General features: G+C 36.6%; 2 protein-coding genes across 2 annotated transcripts in view; both read right to left on the bottom strand.

Annotated features, from left to right (window-relative positions):
- Positions 1 to 20: 20 nt before the first annotated feature.
- Positions 21 to 23,093, bottom strand: part of LOC127843920 (60S ribosomal protein L23a-like) — a 25,341-nt gene continuing 2,268 nt past the window's right edge. The window contains exons 2-5 of the mRNA XM_052373818.1: positions 18,285 to 18,516; positions 15,919 to 16,095; positions 1,788 to 1,857; positions 21 to 81 (exon numbers count right to left, since the gene is read on the bottom strand). Of these exons, the coding sequence (XP_052229778.1) occupies positions 67 to 81; positions 1,788 to 1,857; positions 15,919 to 16,095; positions 18,285 to 18,516 (494 nt within the window). The 3' untranslated portion in view covers positions 21 to 66. The remainder of the gene's footprint in view (positions 82 to 1,787; positions 1,858 to 15,918; positions 16,096 to 18,284; positions 18,517 to 23,093) is intronic.
- LOC127843911 (synaptojanin-1-like) overlaps positions 5,237 to 23,093 on the bottom strand; it is a 222,460-nt gene continuing 204,603 nt past the window's right edge. The window contains exon 27 of the transcript XR_008032441.1: positions 5,237 to 5,557. The gene's annotated coding sequence lies outside the window, so the exon portion shown is untranslated. The remainder of the gene's footprint in view (positions 5,558 to 23,093) is intronic.

Below are 23,093 nucleotides of genomic sequence, written 5' to 3'. Positions count from 1 at the left end.
AAACGCTAATAATGTTAAAATGTGTTTTTTCTCTTTATTTTTTATATACAATAAGCAGCAAACAGTCTATATGATGCCAATCTGAAAATAGAAGACATAACAAAATATTAGATTGTATAATTTCATAAAAAATAAATAAATCTATTTTATGAATATTGTTCTACACATCATATTAATTGATTTTTAGCATTAACAAGAAAATTAAACAAAGTTGCTCACCCGAGATACAAAAGAACTCACCTGTTCTGTGGACCCAAAGATATCATTAGAACAAAATGTTCTGACCAAGTTTCATCAAGATTGAACTATAAATCTGACTTTTAGAGTGTTAAAGGAAAAATACCCCATCCCCTAGCGGCCATATTTTTAAACAGACAGGATTCTGTTCCGAGATCACATTACTAAGAATGTTCTGACCAAGTTCAATTAAGACTGGTTTAAAAATGTGACTTAACAAGGTTTTATTAAAGACATATACAAAAAAATTCCCAACCCCCTAGAGGCAATTTTTTTTTCAACAAATCTGAACCATTTTCAAACTCATCCAAGACATTTGAACATATCTTCTGACAAAGTTTCATTCAGATTGGACTGTAAATGTGATTTCTCAAGTGCTAACAAGGTTGTACCCAAGCCATGTAAGGAACAAGGGACAAAATTGTCACAAAACCAGGTTTTCAATTTGAAAAAAAAGTCTGATAAAAGGAGACAATTCAAAACGTGCATTGTTACCCCCATTGTGTAAAATTCAATCTATTTTTACTCGTGGCAACCTTGATTTCAATTTGAAAAAAAAAGTCTGATAAAGACAGACAACTCAAAATCAAAATGTGCTTGTTTCAAAATCAATCTATTTTTAGTTGTGGCGACCTTGACCTTGGAGATATTGACGTAATTCTTTCGCGGGACACACCGTCCAATAATGGTGAACAAATGTTCCAAATGATTTTAAAATCTCACAATGAATGACATAGTTATGGCCCGAACAAGCTCATTTATGGCCATTTTTGACCTTTGAACTCAAATTATGACCTTGACCTTGGAGATATCGACGTAATTCTTTCGCGCGACACACCGTCTAATGATGATGAACAAATGTGACAAATGATTTTAAAATCTCACAATGAACGACAAAGTAATGGCTCGGACAAACTTGTTACGCCCGCCCGCCCATCAGCCGACATTCGCTTATCTTATAACCATTTTTTTCGTCAGAAAACCTGGTTAAAAATGCCCCACCCCTTGCCTGGCAGCTGTTTTGTTACCATTTTCGAACTCTTCAAAGATATCATTGGGAAAAATCTTCTGACCAAGTTTCATAAAAGACCATACAATTAATGTGGCCTCTAGCGTATTAACAGGGAAAATGTTGACGCCGCACAACAAAAGGATACCACAAAAGAACACCATGAGCACATTGTGATCAGGTGAGCTAAAAATAGCCTTTTCTTAGCACTGTGACATCAGTTAGAGCTAATACACAGTTCTCCATTGAGTATACTCAGATAAAGTAAGTACATTCATCATGTATCACAGTGAAATGAACAAGATAAAATTGAGCAACATTCAGTATACTGGTAATTATTTTGAAATCTAATGATCGCTTTCTTTCCAAGAAAAAAATGTTCTACCATTAAAGTTATTAGGCATATAAGGAAAACTGCCTAGACTCTTATTGGTAATGTTTCTCTTTTTCAAACGTCAAAATAATTCCTCATGCTATGTCAGCTTGAAATTATTCACTAATTATTTACTAATAAATATTGTGCATGGTTAAATGTACCCACCTTGTTAGCAACGTCCAATGCATCATAATCTGCTGCCAATCGTACATACGCCTTCTTCTCACCATCAGGTCTGAAAACAGGTATAATTGTGTTACTCATCTGCTTGGACCACTAGATGTCATGTTATTTAACCAAGCATTTAAATATCGTATTTTCCCTTGTATAGCGCGCAGTTTTTTAACTCCAAATTTCAAATAAAAAAGTTTGTGCGAATTATACATTGATACAACGATATCCTGGCTGCTAAATTGCAAAAAATTCATTTCATAATCATAAATATTCATAATAGCCACCATTGCTTTATTCCAGAAAACTACACCCTATAATCTTACAAACTGAAAGGGCCGTTGTTTAAACTGACAAAAAGTCAGTAATGGCAGATATGAACAGGGAAGTGTTAGTTATTTACAAAAAAATAAAATGTTGGAATAAAGTATGCGAACATTTGTTTGTCTGTGTTTGTGCACTTCTACAGCCATTTTCGGTCCGATTAGGCAGCTTACGTTGGACTGGTAAAGGTATTTGGTCTTTTTTGCAGTGTCACATAATTGGTGTATATTTGATAATAATGCATGCCCTGGTTTATGTCAGTATGGCCAAAACTCATTAATTTGTTGACAGTAGATGCACGGGTTCAGTCCGTTTAAATTGTAGATCATGACAGGATTACTAGGTTAATAGATGTTTGTTTCCGTATCGTGCATTTCAACAAATTGGTTTGACCCATAAAATTGACATGTTTATGTAACGATACATGTATATAAGCGATGCGTTTTGGACACTAAAAACAAAAAAGATTTAATACATACAATGTAGGAGGTACGCAAGAGGTTAATTTTCAGAACCCAACCCCAAGTGGGGTGGGGTGGGATCCTGTCTGGATGGATTTTAACGGATTTTGTCATGTCTTGGAAACATTATTAGTTACTTAGAGAATTACATGGATTTGGAAATATTGCATTAACAATTAATTTAAAGAATTATATGAACTTGGAGACTTTATGTAACAACTGAATAGGGTAAAGAACTATCCATCAAGCTTAGTTATATATGTGTCGCTATTATGGCACACATATTAGTTTTGGTGCATGTGACATAAGGATGAACCTGGAAGTACTTCAGCTTACGATTGCGAAGCCATGAACCACAACGCGAAGGACATCATGAGCCAACAAAAAAAAACAACGCGAGATGAATTCAGGTCAGTTGTTTTGAAATATTGTGGCAAACAGGGCGATCATTTCAACATTTGTAAAGGTAGAAATAGAAATTGAAAGGCGTCGTGACAACCAAAAATTTATATATATTTTTTTAAAGAATTGTATGTAGTTAGGTGTTAAACAAGAGCACCGCCTTGCGGGTGCAGACCGCTCATCTATTTTTCTTTTTAAAGGTGTAAGGACCAATCTCAATTTCAATCACAAAGGAGGGAGGGGTGGAGTGGAGAGGGGTATATAGTGTGGGGGTGTGGTCATTTATTACACTATCTTCCAACAAGAGCACCGCCTTGCGGGTGCAGACCACTCATCTATTTTCTTTTTAAAGGTGAAGGGACTCTCATTTTCAATCACAAAGGAGGGAGGGGTAGAGTGAAGAGGGGTGCATTGTGTGGGGGTGTGGACATTTATTACATTATGTTCCAAAAATGCAAAAAAAAAAGGAAAAAAAAAATCGGGGGGTGGGGGGGGGGGTGGGGGGGGTGGGGTGGGGATTCTTGGGTGCGAAAGTTGGAGGGTATTTCAAACATAAAATAATAAAAATAAATATTTGTGTTTTTTAACCGTTTCCAAAAAAAAATTGGGGGGGGGGGGTGAGGTGGGGGGGGGGGGGTATAGTGTGAGGGTGTGGTGGTAATTTGTGAGATGATCTTAAAAAAAAAATTAGGGGGGGATTCGGGTGGGGGGAGGAGGGGTGGGGGGGGGATTCTTGGGTGCGATGGTTGGACGGTATTTCAAACATAAAATAATCAAAATAAATAGTTTTGTTTTTTAACCGTTTAAAAAAAAAATTGGGGAAGGGGGTGGGGTGGGGGGTATAGTGTGAGAGTGTGGTGGTCATTTGTGAGATGATCTTAAAAAAAAAAAAAAAAAAAAAAAGGGGGGGGGATTCGGGGAGGAAGGGGGGGGGCACGGGCGATGGTTTGGGGGGAGTCTATTGTGGTATGTCAGGTAAGAGTAGTTTTGTCAAAGTATCAATCAAATCTAATCATAAATAAAGAAGTTATGGCAATTTTAGCAAAATTTAATAATTTGACCTTGAGAGTCAAGGTCTTTCAAAGGTCAAGGTAAAATTCAACTTGCCAGGTACAGTAACCTCATGATAGCATGAAAGTATTTGAAGTTTGAAAGCAATAGCCTTGATACTTAAGAAGTAAAGTGGATCGAAACACAAAATTTAACCATATATTCAAAGTTACTAAGTCAAAAAAGGGCCATAATTCCATAAATATGACATCCAGAGTTATTCAACTTGTCCTTTTACTGTACCCTTATGACAGTTTGCGAGTGTTCCAAGTATGAAAGCAATCTCTATGATACTTTAGGGGTAAAGTGGACCAAAACACAAAACTTAACCAAAATTTTCAATTTTCTAAGTATAAAAAGGGCACATAATTCTGTCAAAATGCACGCCAGAGTTATCTAACTTTGCCTGCCCAGTCCCCTCATGATAGTAAGTAAGTGAACCAAGTTTGAATGCAATAGCATTGATACTTTCTGAAAAAAGTGGACCTAAACGCAAAACTTAACCAAAATTTTCAATTTTCTAAGTATAAAAAGGGCACATAATTCAGTCAAAATGCACGCCAGAGTTATCTAACTTTGCCTGCCCAGTCCCCTCATGATAGTAAGTAAGTGTACCAAGTTTGAATGCAATAGCACTGATACTTTCTGAGAAAAGTGGACCTAAGCGCAAAACTTAACCGGATGCCGACGCCAAGGTGATGACAATAGCTTATAATTTTTTTTCAAAAAATAGATGAGCTAAAAATGCAAAAAAATGCAAAAAAAAAAATTTTTTTTTTGGTGGGAGGGGGGGGGGGGGGGGGATTCTTGGGTGGGATGGTTGGACAGTATTTCAAAAATAAAACAAGGGCTGTTTGTAAAACATGCATGCCCCCCATATGGGCTGTCCGTTGTAGTGGCAGCCATTGTGTGAATACGATTTTTGTCACTGTGACCTTGACCTTTGACCTAGTGACCTGAAAATCAATAGGGGTCATCTGCGGGTCACGATCAATGTACCTATGAAGTGTCATGATCCTAGGCAAAAGCGTTCTTGAGTTATCATCCGAAAACCATTTTACTATTTCGGGTCACCGTGACCTTGACCTTTGACCTCAAAATCAATAGGGGTCATCTGCGAGTCCTGATCAATCTACCCATGAAGTTTCATGATCCTAGGCGTATGCGATCTTGAGTTATCATCCGGAAACCATTTTACTATTTCGGGTCACTGTGACCTTGACCTTTGACCTAGTGACCTCAAAATTAATAGGGGTCATCTGCGAGTCATGATCAATCTACCCATGAAGTTTCATGATCCTAGGCGTATGCTTTCTTGAGTTATCATCCGGAAACAATTTTACTATTTCGGGTCACCGTGACCTTGACCTTTTACCTAGTGACCTCAAAATCAATAGGGTCATCTGCGAGTCATGAATAATCTTCCCATGAAGTTTCATGATCCTAGGCGTATGCGTTCTTGAGTTATCATCCGGAAACCATTTTACTATTTCGGGTCACCGTGACCTTGACCTTTGACCTAGTGACCTCAAAATCAATAGGGGTCATCTGCAAGTCATGATCAATGTACCTATGAAGCGTTCTTGAGTTATCGTCTGACAACCACCTGGTGGACGGACAGACCGACCGACAGACCGACCGACACGAGCAAAGCAATATACTCCCTCTTCTTCGAAGGGGGGCATAATAAATATTTGTGTGTTTTAACCATGTTGGAAAAAAACAAGAGATGTGTTTGTCAGAAACACAATGCCCCCTATTGCGCCGCTTTAATTTTTTTTACCTTTGACCTTGAAGGATGACCTTGACCTTGAACTTCCACCACTCAAAATGTGCAGCTTTATGAGAACGCCACTTTGAAATACTATTTTTTTACCTCTGACCTTAAAGATTGACCTTGACCTTAAAGGATGACCTTGACATTGAATTTCCACCAGTCAAAATGTGTAGCTTTATGAAAACGCCGCAATGAAATTATTATTTTGACCTTTGACCTTGAAGAATGAAGGTACCTTGATCTTGAACTTCCACCACTCAAAATGTGCAGCTTCATGAGAAGGCCGCTTTGAATTTTTTTTTGAACTTTGACCTTGAAGGATGACCTTGACCTTGAACTTCCACCACTCAAAATGTGCAGCTTCATGATAACGCCGCTTTGATTTTTTTATATTTTGTTTGACCTTTGACCTTGAAGGATGACCTTGACCTTGAACTTCCACCACTCAAAATGTGCAGCTTCATGATAACACCGCTTTGAAATTTTTTATTTGTTTTTTTACCTTTGACCTTGAAGGGTGACCTTGAACTTCCACCACTCAAAATGTGCAGCTTCATGAGAATGCCGCTTTGAATTTTTTTTTACCTTGACCTTGAACTTCCACCACTCAAAATGTGCAGCTTCATGATATACATAGAGAATACTAGGTTAGCGTTGAATACAAAGAAGTTTATGTTGCGAGGCTTAGAACGCCGGAAGCGCGAGCCTAGGCGAGCGCTGTCGGTGTTCGAGCCGAGCAACATAAACTTCTCTGTATTCAACGCTAATCCTAGTATTCTATTTATCCCATTTGATTTTTTCAACTTGACATTTAACATAAATAGATCTAATAACCTTAACAATAATTTTAATTCGGTCATAAAAGCGCTTAAAATCTATCAAATGTAACCATGCGTAGTGATATACATGTATTTGTTCTAGTACGCAAAATAGTCTTTAAAAAATTCACACACAGACTGTAAAACAAGTAAAAATATCACCATATGCCTACATTCAATTTTACGCAGTTTGCGAATTTTAACACATTACGACCGCGAAAAGAAGATTTTACTTTACTATAATTTATTTTATTTTCGAAAGAAAATGATCAAAATCCAATATGGCGGCGATTGCTCCTGACAAAATGCTGTCGATGTCAACATACATGTACACCATCGACGACCTAGTTCTGGCTACCATAACTTTAAATGTCGCTTTTTATGATTTTTGACTGGCGCGACTTTGTACAGGTCTGTCAATACTAAATAAACTGTACGCTGAAGTTTCTTTAGCTATCGAAGACCTTGACAATTTTGACGAGTAAACAGACAATTGCAGCGACTGACACTTTATTTGATAATATACAGGGCAATACGTTTTCCGACATCGGACGACGAATTTAAGGACGCGCAGAACGTCACCGTGTTTTTATATAATGTTATGGGTATGCCGTGTGTGATCCGATGCATCAATGGCGCCCATGTTAAAATCATTTCCACGAGAACAGGGAACGACAAAAGTACAAACAAAAATCAAAACACGTAAGAACTAGTATCTTACCTTTAAAGTTTTATTATCCTTTAAAATCCATCTAATAATCCATTTAACTCAATAATTGACGATTTTGCATCTAGGGTCTTTAATAATTATTTTAGCATAGTTAAATAAAGACCCTTATTATGCCATTATATCACTTTTTTCAAATGAGTTTATGAACGCGATAAACTTTCTTCTTCGTCACACGCTACGTCATGTACTCTACATTACTGCTGTTCAAATGAACCGGAGCAGTTTATCTAATAATAGCCGTTGGTAAACTCGGTTGCATTTGCAGATTTCTGTATATAAACATAATTATGTTTAAACTTGCACAATGTTTTATTTATCTATGGTAAATGCCCTTATTGTACGAGAAAATAGTTTAATATATAAATACACAAAGAATGGAAAACATTCCAGTACACAACAGATAAATGAGTAGAAAATACCCGTGTACAAAATGGGACGTTCCCAATTCCAGTGTGGTGCTATTTTTACCATCTTATACTTTACACAGCTCTATGCCTAACGTGAATTAAATAGGAAAGCAAACATAGCAGATTATTCATGAACTGTGCGATATGTGTATGGCTTGTACATTCTTTATATGTAAGTTAAATGTCAAAAGTATATGCTTTGGTTATAAACAATGCACATTACACGAAATAAGGAAAATGTGATCAATTGACAATTCAGATATGTCGACATACAGCACATGTAGAAAACATGTGAAATAAGTCGCGATTATAATAAATCGTCAAAAAAATGGGGAAAATGACGCAATAAGTATGTCATTTTATGACGCCATCAATCAGCTGATTCATTATACGGATGGCGAAAAATTATGTCATATGACTAGATTTAAAGGTTGAAGGTCGTATAATTTTGAAGCTTAAGTTTTGTCGACTTTGTTTCTTATGAAAAATCATTCAGTGGTAAAGTAAATATAAATAAAAAAACAAGAGCACCGCCTTGCGGGTGCAGACCGCTCATCTATTTTCTTTTTAAAGGTGAAGGGACTCTCATTTTCAATCACAAAGGAGGGAGGAGTGGAGTGAAGAGGGGTGTATAGTGTGGGGTTGTGGACATTTATTACATTATCTTCCAAAAAAGCGAAAAAAAAAAAAAAAAAAAAAAAAAAATGGGGGGGGGGGGGTATAGTGTGAGGGTGTGGTGATAATTTGTGAGATGATCTTAAAAAAAAAAAAAAAAAAAAAAAAAAAAAATCAAAAAAAAAATTTGGGGGGGGGGGGGGGTGGGGGTATAGTGTGAGGGTGTGGTGGTCATTTGTGAGATGATCTTATAAAAAAAAAAAAAAAAAAAAAAAATTAGGGGGGGGGGGGGAGGGGGGGGAGGGGGGGGAGGGCACGGGGGATGGTTTGGGTGAAGTCTATTGTGGTATGTCAGGTAAGAGTAGTTTCATCAAAGTATCAATCAAATCTAATCATAAATAAAGAAGTTATGGCAATTTTAGCAAAATTTAATAATTTGACCTTGAGAGTCAAGGTCATTCAAAGGTCAAAGTAAAATTCAAGTTGCCAGGTACAGTAACCTCATGATAGCATGTAAGTATTTGAAGTTTGAAAGCAATAGCCTTGATACTTCGAGTGGATCGAAACACAAAATTTAACCATATATTAAAAGTTACTAAGTCAAAAAAGGGCCATAATTCCGTAACAATGACAACCAGAGTTATGCAACTTGTCCTTTTACTGTACCCTTATGATAGTTTGTGAGTGTTCCAAGTATGAAAGCAATATCTATGATACTTTAGGGGTAAAGTGACCAAAACATAAATCTTAACCAAATTTTCAATTTTCTAAGTATAAAGGGCCCATAATTCCGTCCAAATGCCAGTCAGAGTTACATAACTTTGCCTGCACCGTCCCCTTATGATAGTTCATAAATCTTGCAAGTATGAAAGCAATAGCTTTGATACTGTAGGAATAAAGTGGACCTAAACACAAAACTTAATCAAATTTTCAATTTTCTAAGTATAAAAAGGGCACATAATTCTGTCAAAATGCCAGTCAGAGTTACATTACTTTGCCTGCACAGTCCCCTTATGATAGTTAGTAAGTGTTGCAAGTATGAAAGCAATAGCTTTGATGCTTAAGGAATAAAATGGACCTAAACACAAAACTTAACCAAAATTGTCAATTTTCTAAGTATAAAAAGGGCACATAATTCTGTCAAAATGCATGCCAGAGTTATCTAACTTTGCCTGCCCAGTCCCCTCATGATAGTAAGTAAGTGTACCAAGTTCGAATGCAATAGCATTGATACTTACTGAGAAAAGTGGAACTAAACGCAAAACTTAACCAAAATTTGCAATTTTTTAAGTACAAAAAGGGCACATAATTCTGTCAAAATGCACGCCAGAGTTATCTAACTTTGCCTGCCTAGTCCCCTCATGATAGTAAGTAAGTGTACCAAGTTTGAATGCAATAGCATTGATACTTTCTGAGAAAAGTGGACCTAAACGCAAAACTTAACCGGACGCCGACGCCAACGCCAACGCCAACGCCAACGCCAACGCCAACGCCGACGCCAAGGTGATGACAATAGCTCATAATTTTTTTTCAAAAAATAGATGAGCTAATAATAAAACAAAAATCGTGTAATTTTATATTTTATTTCTAAATTTCTTTTGGTGAATATGTCATATATATATAATATATTTTTCTGCAAAATATGCACATTTTCTTCTAATGGGTGACCTTAAAATTCGATCAATGACCCAAACAATATCGACCTAATTTTAGCGTATATCGCACGTCATTTAAAAAGTAGTCCGTGCACGTGACAGGTATATTCCACAGTGTTGAATACAAGCAAGTATATTCCACAACGTGTTATACCGTCAATGTCGCAGTGAAAATGGGATAAACATGCATGCCAAATATCAAGTTGCTATCTTCAATATTAAAAAAAATATGACCAATGTTAAAGTTTTCGGACGGACAGATGCCATATATTTGACATTTGACCTTGAAGGATGACCTTCACCTTCACCTTTCAAAATGTTCAGCTCCATGAGATACACATGCATGCCAAATATAAAGTTGCTATCTTCAATATTGAAAAAGTTATGGCCAATGTTAAAGTTTTCGGACGGACAGACACCATAAATTTGACATTTGACCTTGAAGGATGACCTTGACCTTTCACCACTCAAAATGTGCAGCTCCATGAGATACACATCAGTGATTTTTTTGCTTTAATTTGTTACAGCCTGTGCCATTTGAATTGGGAAAATTAGCGCGATAAACCGTGAAATTGGGAAAAATTAAGCATTATAAATAGGATTATAAGTAACAGAAGTAATATTGTTTTTAAGTGCATGTTCAGGGAGTTTCCTAGAAAAGGAGTCTGGTCAAATTGGGATTTTTTTAATCAATAAAAGTGGCAAGTTTGGGAATTATTTATGGACAAAAATGACTAAATTCAAGTTATATATTTTGTAAGACGTTAAAAAAATAAAGTTGAGACCTAGATTTGAAAAATCATAATTTAGTTATATGAGACTTCTTTCTAAAAAAAAAAAAAAAGTTTTTTTTTTTTTTTTTTTTGGAAGTTGGGCTTTTTTTGGGAAATTTTGGTCAGATTTTTGGGGAAAAACGTGTATTTTTGCGATTGGGAAGCAGCCGAAAATCGGCGGTAAATTTGAGCAAAAAAAATCACTGCACATGCATGCCAAATATAAAGTCGCTATCTTCAAAAGTGAAAAAGTTATGGCCAATGTTAAAGTTTTTTTCGGACGGACAAACAGACTGACTGACATACTGACGGACAGTTCAACTGCTATATGCCACCCTACCGGGGGCATAAAAAATTTTTTTTTGGGGGTGGGGGGTATAGTGCGAGGATGTGGTGGTCATTTATTAGATGATCTTTAATTAAACAAGATGTGTTTGTGAAACACAATGTCCCCCTATATGACGTTTGACCTTGAAGGATGGCCTTGACCTTGACCCTTCACCACTCAAAATGTGCAGCTCCTTGAGATACACATGCATTTCAAATATAAAATTGCTAGCTTCAATATTGCGGAAGTGACATTACATGAGCAATTTTGACCCATATATTTGATCTTGAAGGATGACCATGACCTTTCACCACTCAAAATCAGGGCTTGCACTAAGCGGCGTACGGCCGTATATTACGCCCGATAATTGTTTCCATACGCCGATAAAAAAAGCCATGACGTCCACTGTACTTCCTTAAAATTGGTCATGCGCCGAAAATAGCAACCCGTGACGTAAGCTGTCGATTAAAATAACACTTCAATCAACACTGCTTTCTGCCGACTCAATGTGTTTTGCACACGTCTCGATCAGTCTAAACTCCGCCTCCTTATATTTGCTACCGCCCGCAGGTGATTAGCAAGTTTATTGTTTATCTAACGGTTACACAATTTACCCCCCGCGCGGATCGCAAATTGACCGTGACAAAGCAGTCGCTTAAAATTGGTTGCTTTAACAACACACTCGTGTCTCTTCGCGTGCCATATGTTGTCTAATGATTAGGAGATAATTGCTGGTTTTGGGCAGACGGTACGGTAAAAGAAAGACGGCAAAAATAATTAAAGAAAAACAAAATTGATCAAAGTTTAATTAATTACGTAGATTCACTACCGTATTAGGTCCCGCGAGTTTTCTCAGTTTGTTAATCCACCGATAATTACGAGTAATAACCATCTTATATAAACTGGAATCACAGTTCATTTTCTATACTAACAAGTCATTTTACTAGTAAGAAACATTCAGAAAACACATTTCCTTGATTAGATATAAATTATCCGAGTAGAATTAAATTGCTACGTCATGATTTTCGACATTGCAAATGGCTGACCTATTGTAACATTCAACCCGCGTTCAGTTCAAAGCTGGCGATTCAAATTACAAGTAATGTTGGTTCAATAATGGAGAAAACATTAAATGGATTTACAAAATGTAACAAATATTTGATAAGGTTTGTTAAACCAGATAACAACAAGGAAAGTTTGGATTATTAAAGTTTAACTGGTAAGGCATTTATTAAGTGTACATATTTCGGACATATATAGTATTCGGATAAACAGTAATTGATATACTAGATGCTCCATCATGACCATTCATTAAGATTGTGTTTTGTTGCAAATGCAGTCATAGGAATGAGGACAATAAAATGACAATAAATATGTGATGAAAATGTGCAACCGCACATATCTCAAATTACTTAAATGTGTTGAATGACTTAAATGTGTTATGATTACATAGATTTTAATGAGAATTTATTGTTTTTACAAATGAACATAGTAAAATGATAGAAATAATCAAAGTTTTGAAATTAACATGTTTTGTTTTTTAAGTCTATATTGTTTGCACAAACTTATACCCTGATTTTCCAAACTTCTCCCTATTTTTAAAGCCTAGGGTAGTCTCCGCCTTGTTGTAAGATATATCTAGTTACTTTCACAGATGTACAGTGACCCAAAATGGATGGGAAGAGTTTGTGATCATTTACGCAGTTGACATTCCGTTAACATCAACATTAAAGTTGTTTGGACTTCCAACATTTTTGAGTGGGACTTCCATAAGTAAAGGGCAGGAAGTCAGGACTTCCAAAATTTATTTCTTAGTGCAAGCCCTGCAAAATGTGAAGCTCCATGAGATACACATGCATGCCAAATATCAAGTCGCTATCTTCAATATTGCAAAAGTTTTCATAAAATAAGTGATTTGGGCCACATTTTTGACCTTTGACCTTGAAGGATGACCTTGACCTTGAACTTTCACCACTCAAAATGTGCAGCTCCATGAGATACACATGCATGCCAAATATCAAGTTGCTATCTTCAATATTGCAAAAGTATTCATAAAATAAGCAATTTGGGCCACATATAATTGGCCTCTGACCTTGAAGGATGACCTTGACCTTTCACCACTCAAAATGTCCAGCTCCATGAGATACACATGCATGCCAAATATGAAGTTGTTATCTTCAATATTGCAAAAGTATTCATAAAATGAGCGATTTTGGCCACATATATTTGACCTCTGACCTTGAAGAATGACCTTGACCTTTCACCACTCAAAATGTGCAGCTTCATGAGATACACATGCATGCCAAATATGAAGTTGCTATCTTCAATATAGCAAAAGTTATTGCAAAATGTTAAAGTTGGCGCAAACCAACAGACCAACCAACCAACCAAGGGGCAATAACAATATCTCCCCCACTACTATAGTGGGGGACATAAAAATTAAAAAAATAATAGGGGGGGGGGGAGTGAGGGGGGATTCGGGGGGCGTGGGGGATGGTTTGGGTGGAGTCAATTGTGGTATGTCAGGTAAGAGAGAGTTGTTTTGTCAGAGTATCAATCAGAGCTACAGATAAGCTGCGTATTTGCGTAAATACGCAATAAAAAATAGGTGGATACGCAATTTTTCCAAAATCTGTGCGTACCGGTACGCAAAACAAATCGCCCATACCCAATTCGAGCCGCCTTCTATGCGTAATGTAAAATCCCGTTTTGTTTTGGCCGTTTTGAATAGAGTCTTAATCGACAAGCGCTTGTTTTTATCTGGTAACGTATTTACCAATCGTTTAGATGATAACAAATGCGAGTCAAACAAAATGGCGTCTCGAGGCAGACGAAAAGTTTCGCAAAAAAATACAAAAACATTTAGATTCCTTTGTCATGGTAAATCAATCTAAATATAAAACAATTGCAAAGGGCATAGTTGATGACTATAATGAATTTTGTTCAGGGCATTTTCGGTCAAAATACACTATATTATACTACCACAATACCGTTCCAAACCCCTATGATGGGGTGTGTTGGGTTTCTAAAACAAAAGTACTGGCCCATATTATTGGAACAAAAAACAAGTAGAAACACATTCGATGAGTGGGTTGAGAAATTCCCTTGTCTTCAGATTGTTGAATCTGATAGCAGAAAGATGGAACAACCTATACTGCGATTGAATACATAACAGTGACTTTATGTAGGTACGGTTTTGAGAAGCTAAATTCATGTTTTATTGCAAATACCCAATTCACTTGTTTGTTTTGGTACAAATACCCAATTATTTTTTTATTTGAGCGGGCATCATACTTTTGGATACCCAATCACGTTTTCCATTACCCAATTCATTCTTATTTTGAAGGGTATTACCCAATTACCCCAAAAAGCTTATCTGTAGCTCTGGTATCAATTGCATGTAATCATAAATAAAGAAGTTATGGCAATTTTAGCAAAGTTTAATAATTTGACCTTGAGAATCACGAAATGCACGTGGACTGTTAATCTGTTGCTAGAAAATTACAAAATTGTCAGAAAAGTATAGTGCTATGCAACCCATGCTCCTAATCATAATGACGCTTTCTATTTTGAATACTTAATTAAGCTTTCCAATGCCCCGGATTATTGGATTTCGCAATAGTTAAATGGCGTATATTTTCGGTCCGATTTGGTGGTTATATTGCCTTTAAATATTTTTTCTCCATTTTTGCATTAATAAAACAGCCTGCGCGCTATACGTGGGGGCGCTCTATACAAAGGAAAATAGGGTAAGTTGATTTTGCAGATGACGTCAGTTAGAGCTAATACAATTGTTCAGCACTGATTGCTCAGGTAAGGTACATTCATCATTGTCATCTGATCATCACAAACACAAATTAATTTGGTAAGTCCATCATAGAGAAACTTGCTCAAGATGCTTATATAGTTGATAACTCTGATTTAGTAGAAAAAAAATATTTTCAAATTCGTTTTCTCAAGGCAAAACGGAAGACAGTTTACAGAATTACACAGATATTGTTCATTTGATATTTTTAACTTTTCACACTCATTGCTTCACAGTTCATGCAACATATGTGAAACATTTGTAATGCCCCAAATGGATTGCTACTAGAACTTTTAAAGGACTATTAGCAATTGGGTTATTTTATCATATTTGAACACTGACATTTATGCATTTTTAATGACACACAGAAAAATATAACCTGTGCACAGCAGCAATGTGTTATAAGTCATTAAACGTCTTCACTACCAACAAAAAGGCCCTACGGTCAGGCAAGCTTTTAAAACCCCTCTACCGTTATATTCAGTTTTTTACGGTACCCCCACATTTCAATTTTCAAAGAATAGTTGGTGCAAGTTACACATTGATACAATGCTTCTCTGGCTGCTTAACTGCGAAAATTACATTGAGCAATTGTTTTGTTTTTTTATTGCAGATGACTTCAGTTAGAGCTAATACTGTTGTTCAGCACTAATTGCTCAGGTAAGGTACATTCATCATTGTCATCTGATCATCACAAACACAACTCGACATTATGTGTGTCCTGTAATGGAAGACATGCTTAAAATGCAGGAAATATTCATAATTAGTCACCTGTCTACACTAGTCTCTTTGGACATTTCTCTTAACTGACTGCTGTTCTCAGGTTAAACTGTATTTCCAATCTCATACAATGTTGAAATGTATTTCCAATCTTTTACAGCATTATTGTACGATACAACAACCACAAACATCAGTTTAAGGACCCAACGTAATTGCTCATTTCTATAAAATAAACCACTTAACCTAGGTCCAAAAATTACCTGATGAGTGTGTTGACCTTGGACACCTCAATGTCGTACAGTTTCTTGACAGCGACCCTGATTTGAGGCTTGTTGGCCCTCTTGTCGACAATGAAGACGAGCGTGTTGGTGTCCTCAATCTTCTTCATGGCTGATTCAGTGGTCAGGGGGAACTTGATGATTCGGAACTGGTCCAACCTGAATATTAAATGTCATGGACCCTTAACTACTCAGAGACACACTAGGAATCGTTTGTAGTACCTAAGAAAACCAAAGTAAATTAAAGACCTTTCTTTCAAGATTCAGGTAAGGATTCGTTTCCAACCCTTAGGAACTGATGATTCGCAAACAGAATAACGCTTTAATAGCCTTAGTGTTTTTCCCAGGCCATTTTAGCGTGGCAAAAAGCCACGCCGCCCTCCCGGATCGCCACTCTGCCCTTTTCAAAGGCAAATTTCGCCACGCGCCCTTATTGATAACATCTTTATTGCCTTACCATCTAACTTGGTCCACAAAATCAGCTTCCTTGATTGTCTGTGACGCTCCGACTGTGCTTGATTTACTCGAGAGACGTCAACGTCTAATCGACTATATTAATCGAGTAGATTTAATCAATAACAGTGCTCGATTTATAGGTAGTCATACTGACTGCTCCAAAGCATACGCGAGGGAGTATAAAACAGGCTCAATTAGAATGAAGTAATCTTTATACGCATCGCATAAGAAACATGTTCTTAGATCAATGCAAACACAAATTTCTGCGTTCGATAGGGATTCATGTTAAAATTATCATAAGTATTCACGTACAGTCGACAAAAACATGTTCGTGTTTAATCTTATGTTCAGAGTAAATGCACGATTTAATATTAATTATGTATTAACCTATGGCAATTAACTTACACACCTTTACCATAGTAGATAAACCAAATATACGGACTATCTAGCTAGAGATTTGAAAGGTGTGAAAATTGAGGCCATGTATTATAATGCGTGTCATTTCCAGCCAACACATGATGGGCTTCAAAAAACGGACTTTTTCTTTTAAAAAAAACGGGTTCTTTAGCTGGTGACATGAAAGGTGTGAAGAGGGGGTCGTGTATTAAAATGTGTGTCAAATGTAACTTACCTGCCACCGTCTATAGGGCTTCAATATACGAACCCTTTTATAAAATACCCCATTATGTCATTTCAGATCGCCCTGCACCGAAAGATTTCTTTTTAATCGAACTTTAATCACATCTCTACCACGGCCCTCAATCTGTCAAATCCACGGCCGAAGTTCGGCCACATTCCCCCCCTGAAAAGTATACTTTTTTTACCCTTTTGGGGGGAAAAATTCCACCTAAAAAAAAAAAAAAAATTATAATTTTTTTTTTTTTGATAGATGTCTCATGATTATTATAACTCAATTCTATTTTAATTTAATCTTGTCAAACATACTAAATTATGAAATAAGCAATGAATATAGTGCAAACATGTACAAATGTAATAATTAGAGAGTAACTAAAAAATCCCCCAAAAAGGGAAACGCCACGAAAATTCCCCCTGCTATGGGTAGCTACCCGCTTCCCCTAAAATGGATTGAGGGCCCTGTCTACGTCTGTAAAGAAGTGTTGATCAGTGCATTTTGGAATACATAAATATATAAAAGACTCGTGTTAAATTTGGACAATTTATTATTTAATTGTAAAGGCATGTTGCTAAAATTTGTTAAAGACTGAACATGCCGTCGTGTAAACGGAGGTTGGCGCAAATGGAGAAGGAAAATGTGAAAGTGGCTTAAAAGGCACCACGCCTATGTCTGCCCTTTTTTTTAATAAACCGCGCGTTAAAATGCCCTTTTTGAATTTCTGCAACATGCCCCTTTGCCCTCCTGGGAAAAACACTAAGCCTGCTAGTTATTTGCAGGCTGTTCTGGTTGTATGTTGGTTGCATATAGCCATTTTCACTTTGCTTCTTAGCAGGCAGAGTTAAGTGCCTAGACAAAATAAACAATGTCAAAATGTTAACATTAGGATGAATACAATGAGTATCAGATCACTTTACAGCAAATTATCACTTACTTTTGCAGAATTTTAACTTATTATACCATTACCATATCATATTGGTGTTAGATTTCTTGCTCCCAAATACTTGAAAATTTATAATAAAGTGTTGTCAATATTATATTTACTTGGGTTCAAGCCATAGAGCTGCATAAGGAAACTAACAAAATATTATTCATAAAAAAAAATATTTTTGGGGAAATCTTAAATGGAGATTCTTTTTTACGGCGATTGGGATATTTGTAGTTTTTCCTAATTGGGAAAAGTGAAATTTTTTGGTACTTTAAAAAGGAGAAAAAATAATCGCTGCATCCCAATGGCCGATACCATTGTAATTCTTACTTTGGTGACCGTGGGACACTCTTCCGCGGGTATTTGGGCTTGCGTCTCAGCTCCAGAGTCTTGGGTCTCTTGAAGTGCACAGATGTGCGCACCTTCTTGCTCCTCTTCTGGTGCACACCCTTCAGCACATTCTTCTTGGCCTGGGTTGCCTTGGCGACAGCCTTTGGCTGGTCACCACTCGCCGCAGCCTTCGTCTTGGGGGCGGCCTTAGCGGCTGCCTTCTTTGTTGACTCTGAAATAAAAACATTGCAATCCAGGGCCCTCAATCTATCAAATCTGCTGCCGAATTTCGGCTGCAGTCCCCCACCTGAAATTTATTCTAATCAATAAATGCTTTGTTCAAAATGCAGTCTTTAGTTTTCAAAGAATATTTATTTGTACAGTAATTTACAGATAAAGACAAAAGCTTTTTCAGTTACAAATTCCGCGTCCGAATTTTATGTCCGAAATTAACGCAACAGCAGAAAGCGTCTGAATCGTTAAGAAATGCTTTTTTTGTTAATGTTTTGTTTCATTTACATTTATTCTAGTCAATAAATGCTTTATTCAAAATGCAGTCTTTAGTTTTAAAAGAATATTTATTTGTACAATAATTTACAGAGAAAGACAATCTGGGAAAGACAATCTGGATCAAACATCTTATTAAGAACTACATATATCTACTGTATATATATACTGGATATACAGTAGTTTTGAATCGATGATTCAATCTATTTTATGGAGGTTCCGGAGATAGTCAGAGGGGGTAATCACATTATAGTCTAGCTAAAGAAACTTCAGCGTACAGTTTATATAGTATTGACATACCTGTACGCTGAAGCCAACCCCGTATCGAAAGTCAATCAGAGTCGTAACATATTTATGTCACTCTATAAATCAAAGAAAGCTCATTTTCTTGGATACATTTCTACATATACATTGTATTGGTGAATGAATATAAATTACTGCATTGGGGAATATTTTAAGGTTCAAATGTTTCAAATGCATTTTACAATAGATGAAAATAACTCTCATCAGTCTGAAATTCACAATTTTGACGCCATTGTCGCTTTGTCACGTGACGATTTTTCATTTGGATACTTTCGGATTGACCTTGACATTTTTTGCTGAAATTGTAAACATTACTTTCGTTTTCTGAAATCTATTATTTGTGATTAACAACTTACGTCTGGTGGATTATAAGACTGATTTCAGTGTGAATCAGGTAGAAATCTCGGGAGATTCGCATTTCAAGAAAGTCTGTCACATCGCTGTTTTTCTCGATATGTAAGAGCAGAATTGATAAATGTTTAAGATGAATTTTGTGCAAGAATTTATCAGTTAAATGTGAAAAATGTCAATCTTTCCGATCAAGTGGTTGATTTGGGCCAATAACTGCATTTAAAAGCTGTTTTCGACCAGTCTTTGTTAACTGTCAACTTTTCGGGAATTTCTGAATGACTTTCCTAATGGGGTTGGTCCATAACTATAAAGTCACGCCAGTCAAAAATCATAAAAAGCGACATTTAAAGTTATGGTAGCCAGCACTAGTTATAGTCAAGATGGTGACGTTCATGCCGAGACAGATATTTTTCGCCGTTTCAGTCTTGGCCATAACCCGCTTAATCGACCGGGTCGAGTGATTTTTGCGTCGGTCGAGTGAAATTTCCAAGCTGGTAGCCCCATGGGTTGAGTGCTTTTTTTCATGTCCGAACTTAGTAACAAGTCCGAAATAGCTTCATAAAGACGCTTATTTAAAACTGCATTGGTTGTTTCCCTTGTGCGCTTATTGATTAGACGCTTATCGAACAGTGTTGTAAGACGATCTCGGGAGACGCTATAACAATTATTGCTACTGGGTGTAGAACTTGCAGCATTAATTTATTTTAATGTATTTTCTGTGTTATTTTGAGCGCGCATCGCACAAACTTCAACCCCAAAATGAGAATGACGGAAGCAACACAAAATATGAACAATGAAACGAAAATAATTCCAAACATCATGGAAAAATAATCGGTCTTTGCTTTATTTTGATGTCTCCAAGGAATTTGATTATGCGCCTGCATTGCTGACTTGCTGGTAAGTGCATGTCATACATAATGTTAAAATGAAGGACATGGTTCAAACAGAAATCTCAAACCTAAATTCAAGCACTTTTCAAGGCCAAATTTTCATTTTCAAGGCCGAGCACCGTACGTTAGTTTCCTTTAAAAACTGCATTTTCAAACCAGATTTACATAGTAAATATCATTTTTTTATTTGCTCAAACACATTACACTTATTCCACAATAACTCATACGTGTTATTTCTAGTTATTACATAGAAATACAGGTTATCCATCCTTAACACAATGAGTGTCACATATGTACAGTACAGCCAACGCGGCTCAAACATAATCCGCGGCTACGCCACGGCCAGATTATTAGTACGCGGCCGCCGAATCGTGTGTTCACGCGGCGTATCGCCGTGGCAATCGGCATCGATCCGCGCAACGACGCAGAGTCTGTATTAACCTCGCGGAGTAAATCCGCCGCATACGTACGCGGCAGATCGAGTGAAAAGATATCCACCCACATGTACATACATGTATGTGAAGCGTAGAATTAATTACGCGCAACTGTTAATGTTTCGTTCGATTATCATTATTAAATTTGTAATCCGAAACACACTTTCGAATTTTAATGCTAACGCGACCTTTGGCAAATTCTAGCGTCAAATAAACAGTGCTAAAATATCCTTTGTTTCATAAAAAGCGCGCGAAAATTATGCAGACATGTAGAACGTCGTTTGGAAAGTTTGGGTGTATTTTATGTTGTATAAAAACATGAACATCACGTCAAGCGTAAATCGCGTGTTCAGTTGAAAAAAAGCACCGATTAGACGTTATTTCATCATCTCTATAAATAGTAACACATGCCAAAATGTATTTGATACTTAAGGAAATATCGAGAATGTTTGTGTATCATAAATATTTACCAGCATTTGCTTTAAAACTGGAATATACAGAATTACCGGGTAATTAGTAGCGATATTAACTGTATAATATGAACAAAATAAAACGTGTTTACATACACATATTCAAACAATAGTTATAATAAGCTGATAATTAACAAAACAACAAATACGTCGTCACCGTCTTGATTATTGATGTTGCTTCAAGCTGCTAATTTTCTTAGCTTAAATATAATAGCAAAATCAACATGCAATTAATTCATAAATCAACCATATGCTGGAGCCTTGACCACTTGTATGTGCGAAAACATAATTACGTGACAGTGTTTATGTGTGAAATACATACACTACGGGCGGGAAACAAACTTAATTGGCCAGACACATTAACTATGCTTACATGTATATGCTAAGACAATCCGCGCACAATACATTTATTATGATTTTAATTATTATTATAATTGTTCTTTCAAAATTTGTAAACTACATGTAACTAAAAAAATTGAAGATTTTTTATTTCATGATGCGCATCGATTCGGCATCATGTCGGCGGATCGCGGCATGCCTCGGCGGACAGATGCGAAGTTTCGCGGCGAAATGCGACTTGCCGCCGCATACTGACGCGGCTTCAACGACTGAAGCGGCATCGACTCGTTTCGCCTTGCCGCCGCGGATCGCGAAATACGTTTGTTCCGCATTGGCTGTACTGTATTTACATTTAAAAGTTATTACAAACAAACACATTGTCTCTTTCTATGCTCACATCAAACAGACTAGTTCATTACATTTGAACAGCAGTCAGTTACTATAACATTTTGTCTTTAACAGAATTGATTTCCTTTTCCAGTTCTTCCAGCTCTCTCCTCTTATTCAGTTAACCACCCTGGTTTGAAACGACACTTCCCCATCCCTGCGTTTTCACTCGCAAAAATTGATCACAATGAAGAACCTCTGACGTAGTACACATAATCTGTGACGTGTACACATAACGTTTCGTACTAAATAGTGTACGAAACTTATATTTCGTATTCAACTTTTTTTGCGCGAAGGAATTTATGATAAATTTTCATAATATTTCCCTTAAGAACGATTTAAGTAAAATAATAAAAGCGATGATAAAAGTAATTTTGAGCATAAATAAACATTTTCAAGGCTTTTTTACATGAAATAAGCACTTTTCAAGCACTTTTTCAAGGCCAACCTTTGTTCAAGGGCTTTTCAAGCCTTGGACTCGTTTTCAAGCACTTTTCAAGCCCTGTGCGAACCCTGAAGGATGACCTTGACCTTTCACCACTCAAAATGTGCAGCTCCATGAGATACACATGCATGCCAAATATCAAGTTGTTATCTTCAATATTGCAAAAGTATTCATAAAATAAGCAATTGGGGCCACATATATTTGACCTCTGACCTTGAAGGATGACCTTGACCTTTCACCACTCAAAATGTGCAGCTCCATGAGATGCACATGCATGCCAAATATCAAGTTGCTATCTTCAATATTGCAAAAGTATTTATAAAATAAGCAATTTGGGCCACATATATTTGACCTCTGACCTTGAAGGATGACCTTGACCTTTCACCACTCAAAATGTGCAGCTCCATGAGATACACATGCATGCCAAATATCAAGTTCCTATCTTCAATATTGCAAAAGTATTCATAAAATGAGCAATTTTGGCCACATATATTTGACCTCTGACCTTGAAGGATGGATGACCTTGCCCTTTCACCACTCAAAATGTGCAGCTTCATGAGATACACATGCATGCCAAATATGAAGTTGCTATCTTCAATATAGCAAAAGTTATTGCAAAATGTTAAAGTTGGCGCAAACAGACCAACAGACAGGGCAAAAACAATATGTCCCCCACTACTATA

The sequence above is a fragment of the Dreissena polymorpha genome, chromosome 9 (genome assembly GCF_020536995.1).
Source record: "Dreissena polymorpha isolate Duluth1 chromosome 9, UMN_Dpol_1.0, whole genome shotgun sequence".
Classification (NCBI taxonomy): domain Eukaryota; kingdom Metazoa; phylum Mollusca; class Bivalvia; order Myida; family Dreissenidae; genus Dreissena; species Dreissena polymorpha.
This window is presented reverse-complemented; position numbering and strand designations above follow the sequence as displayed.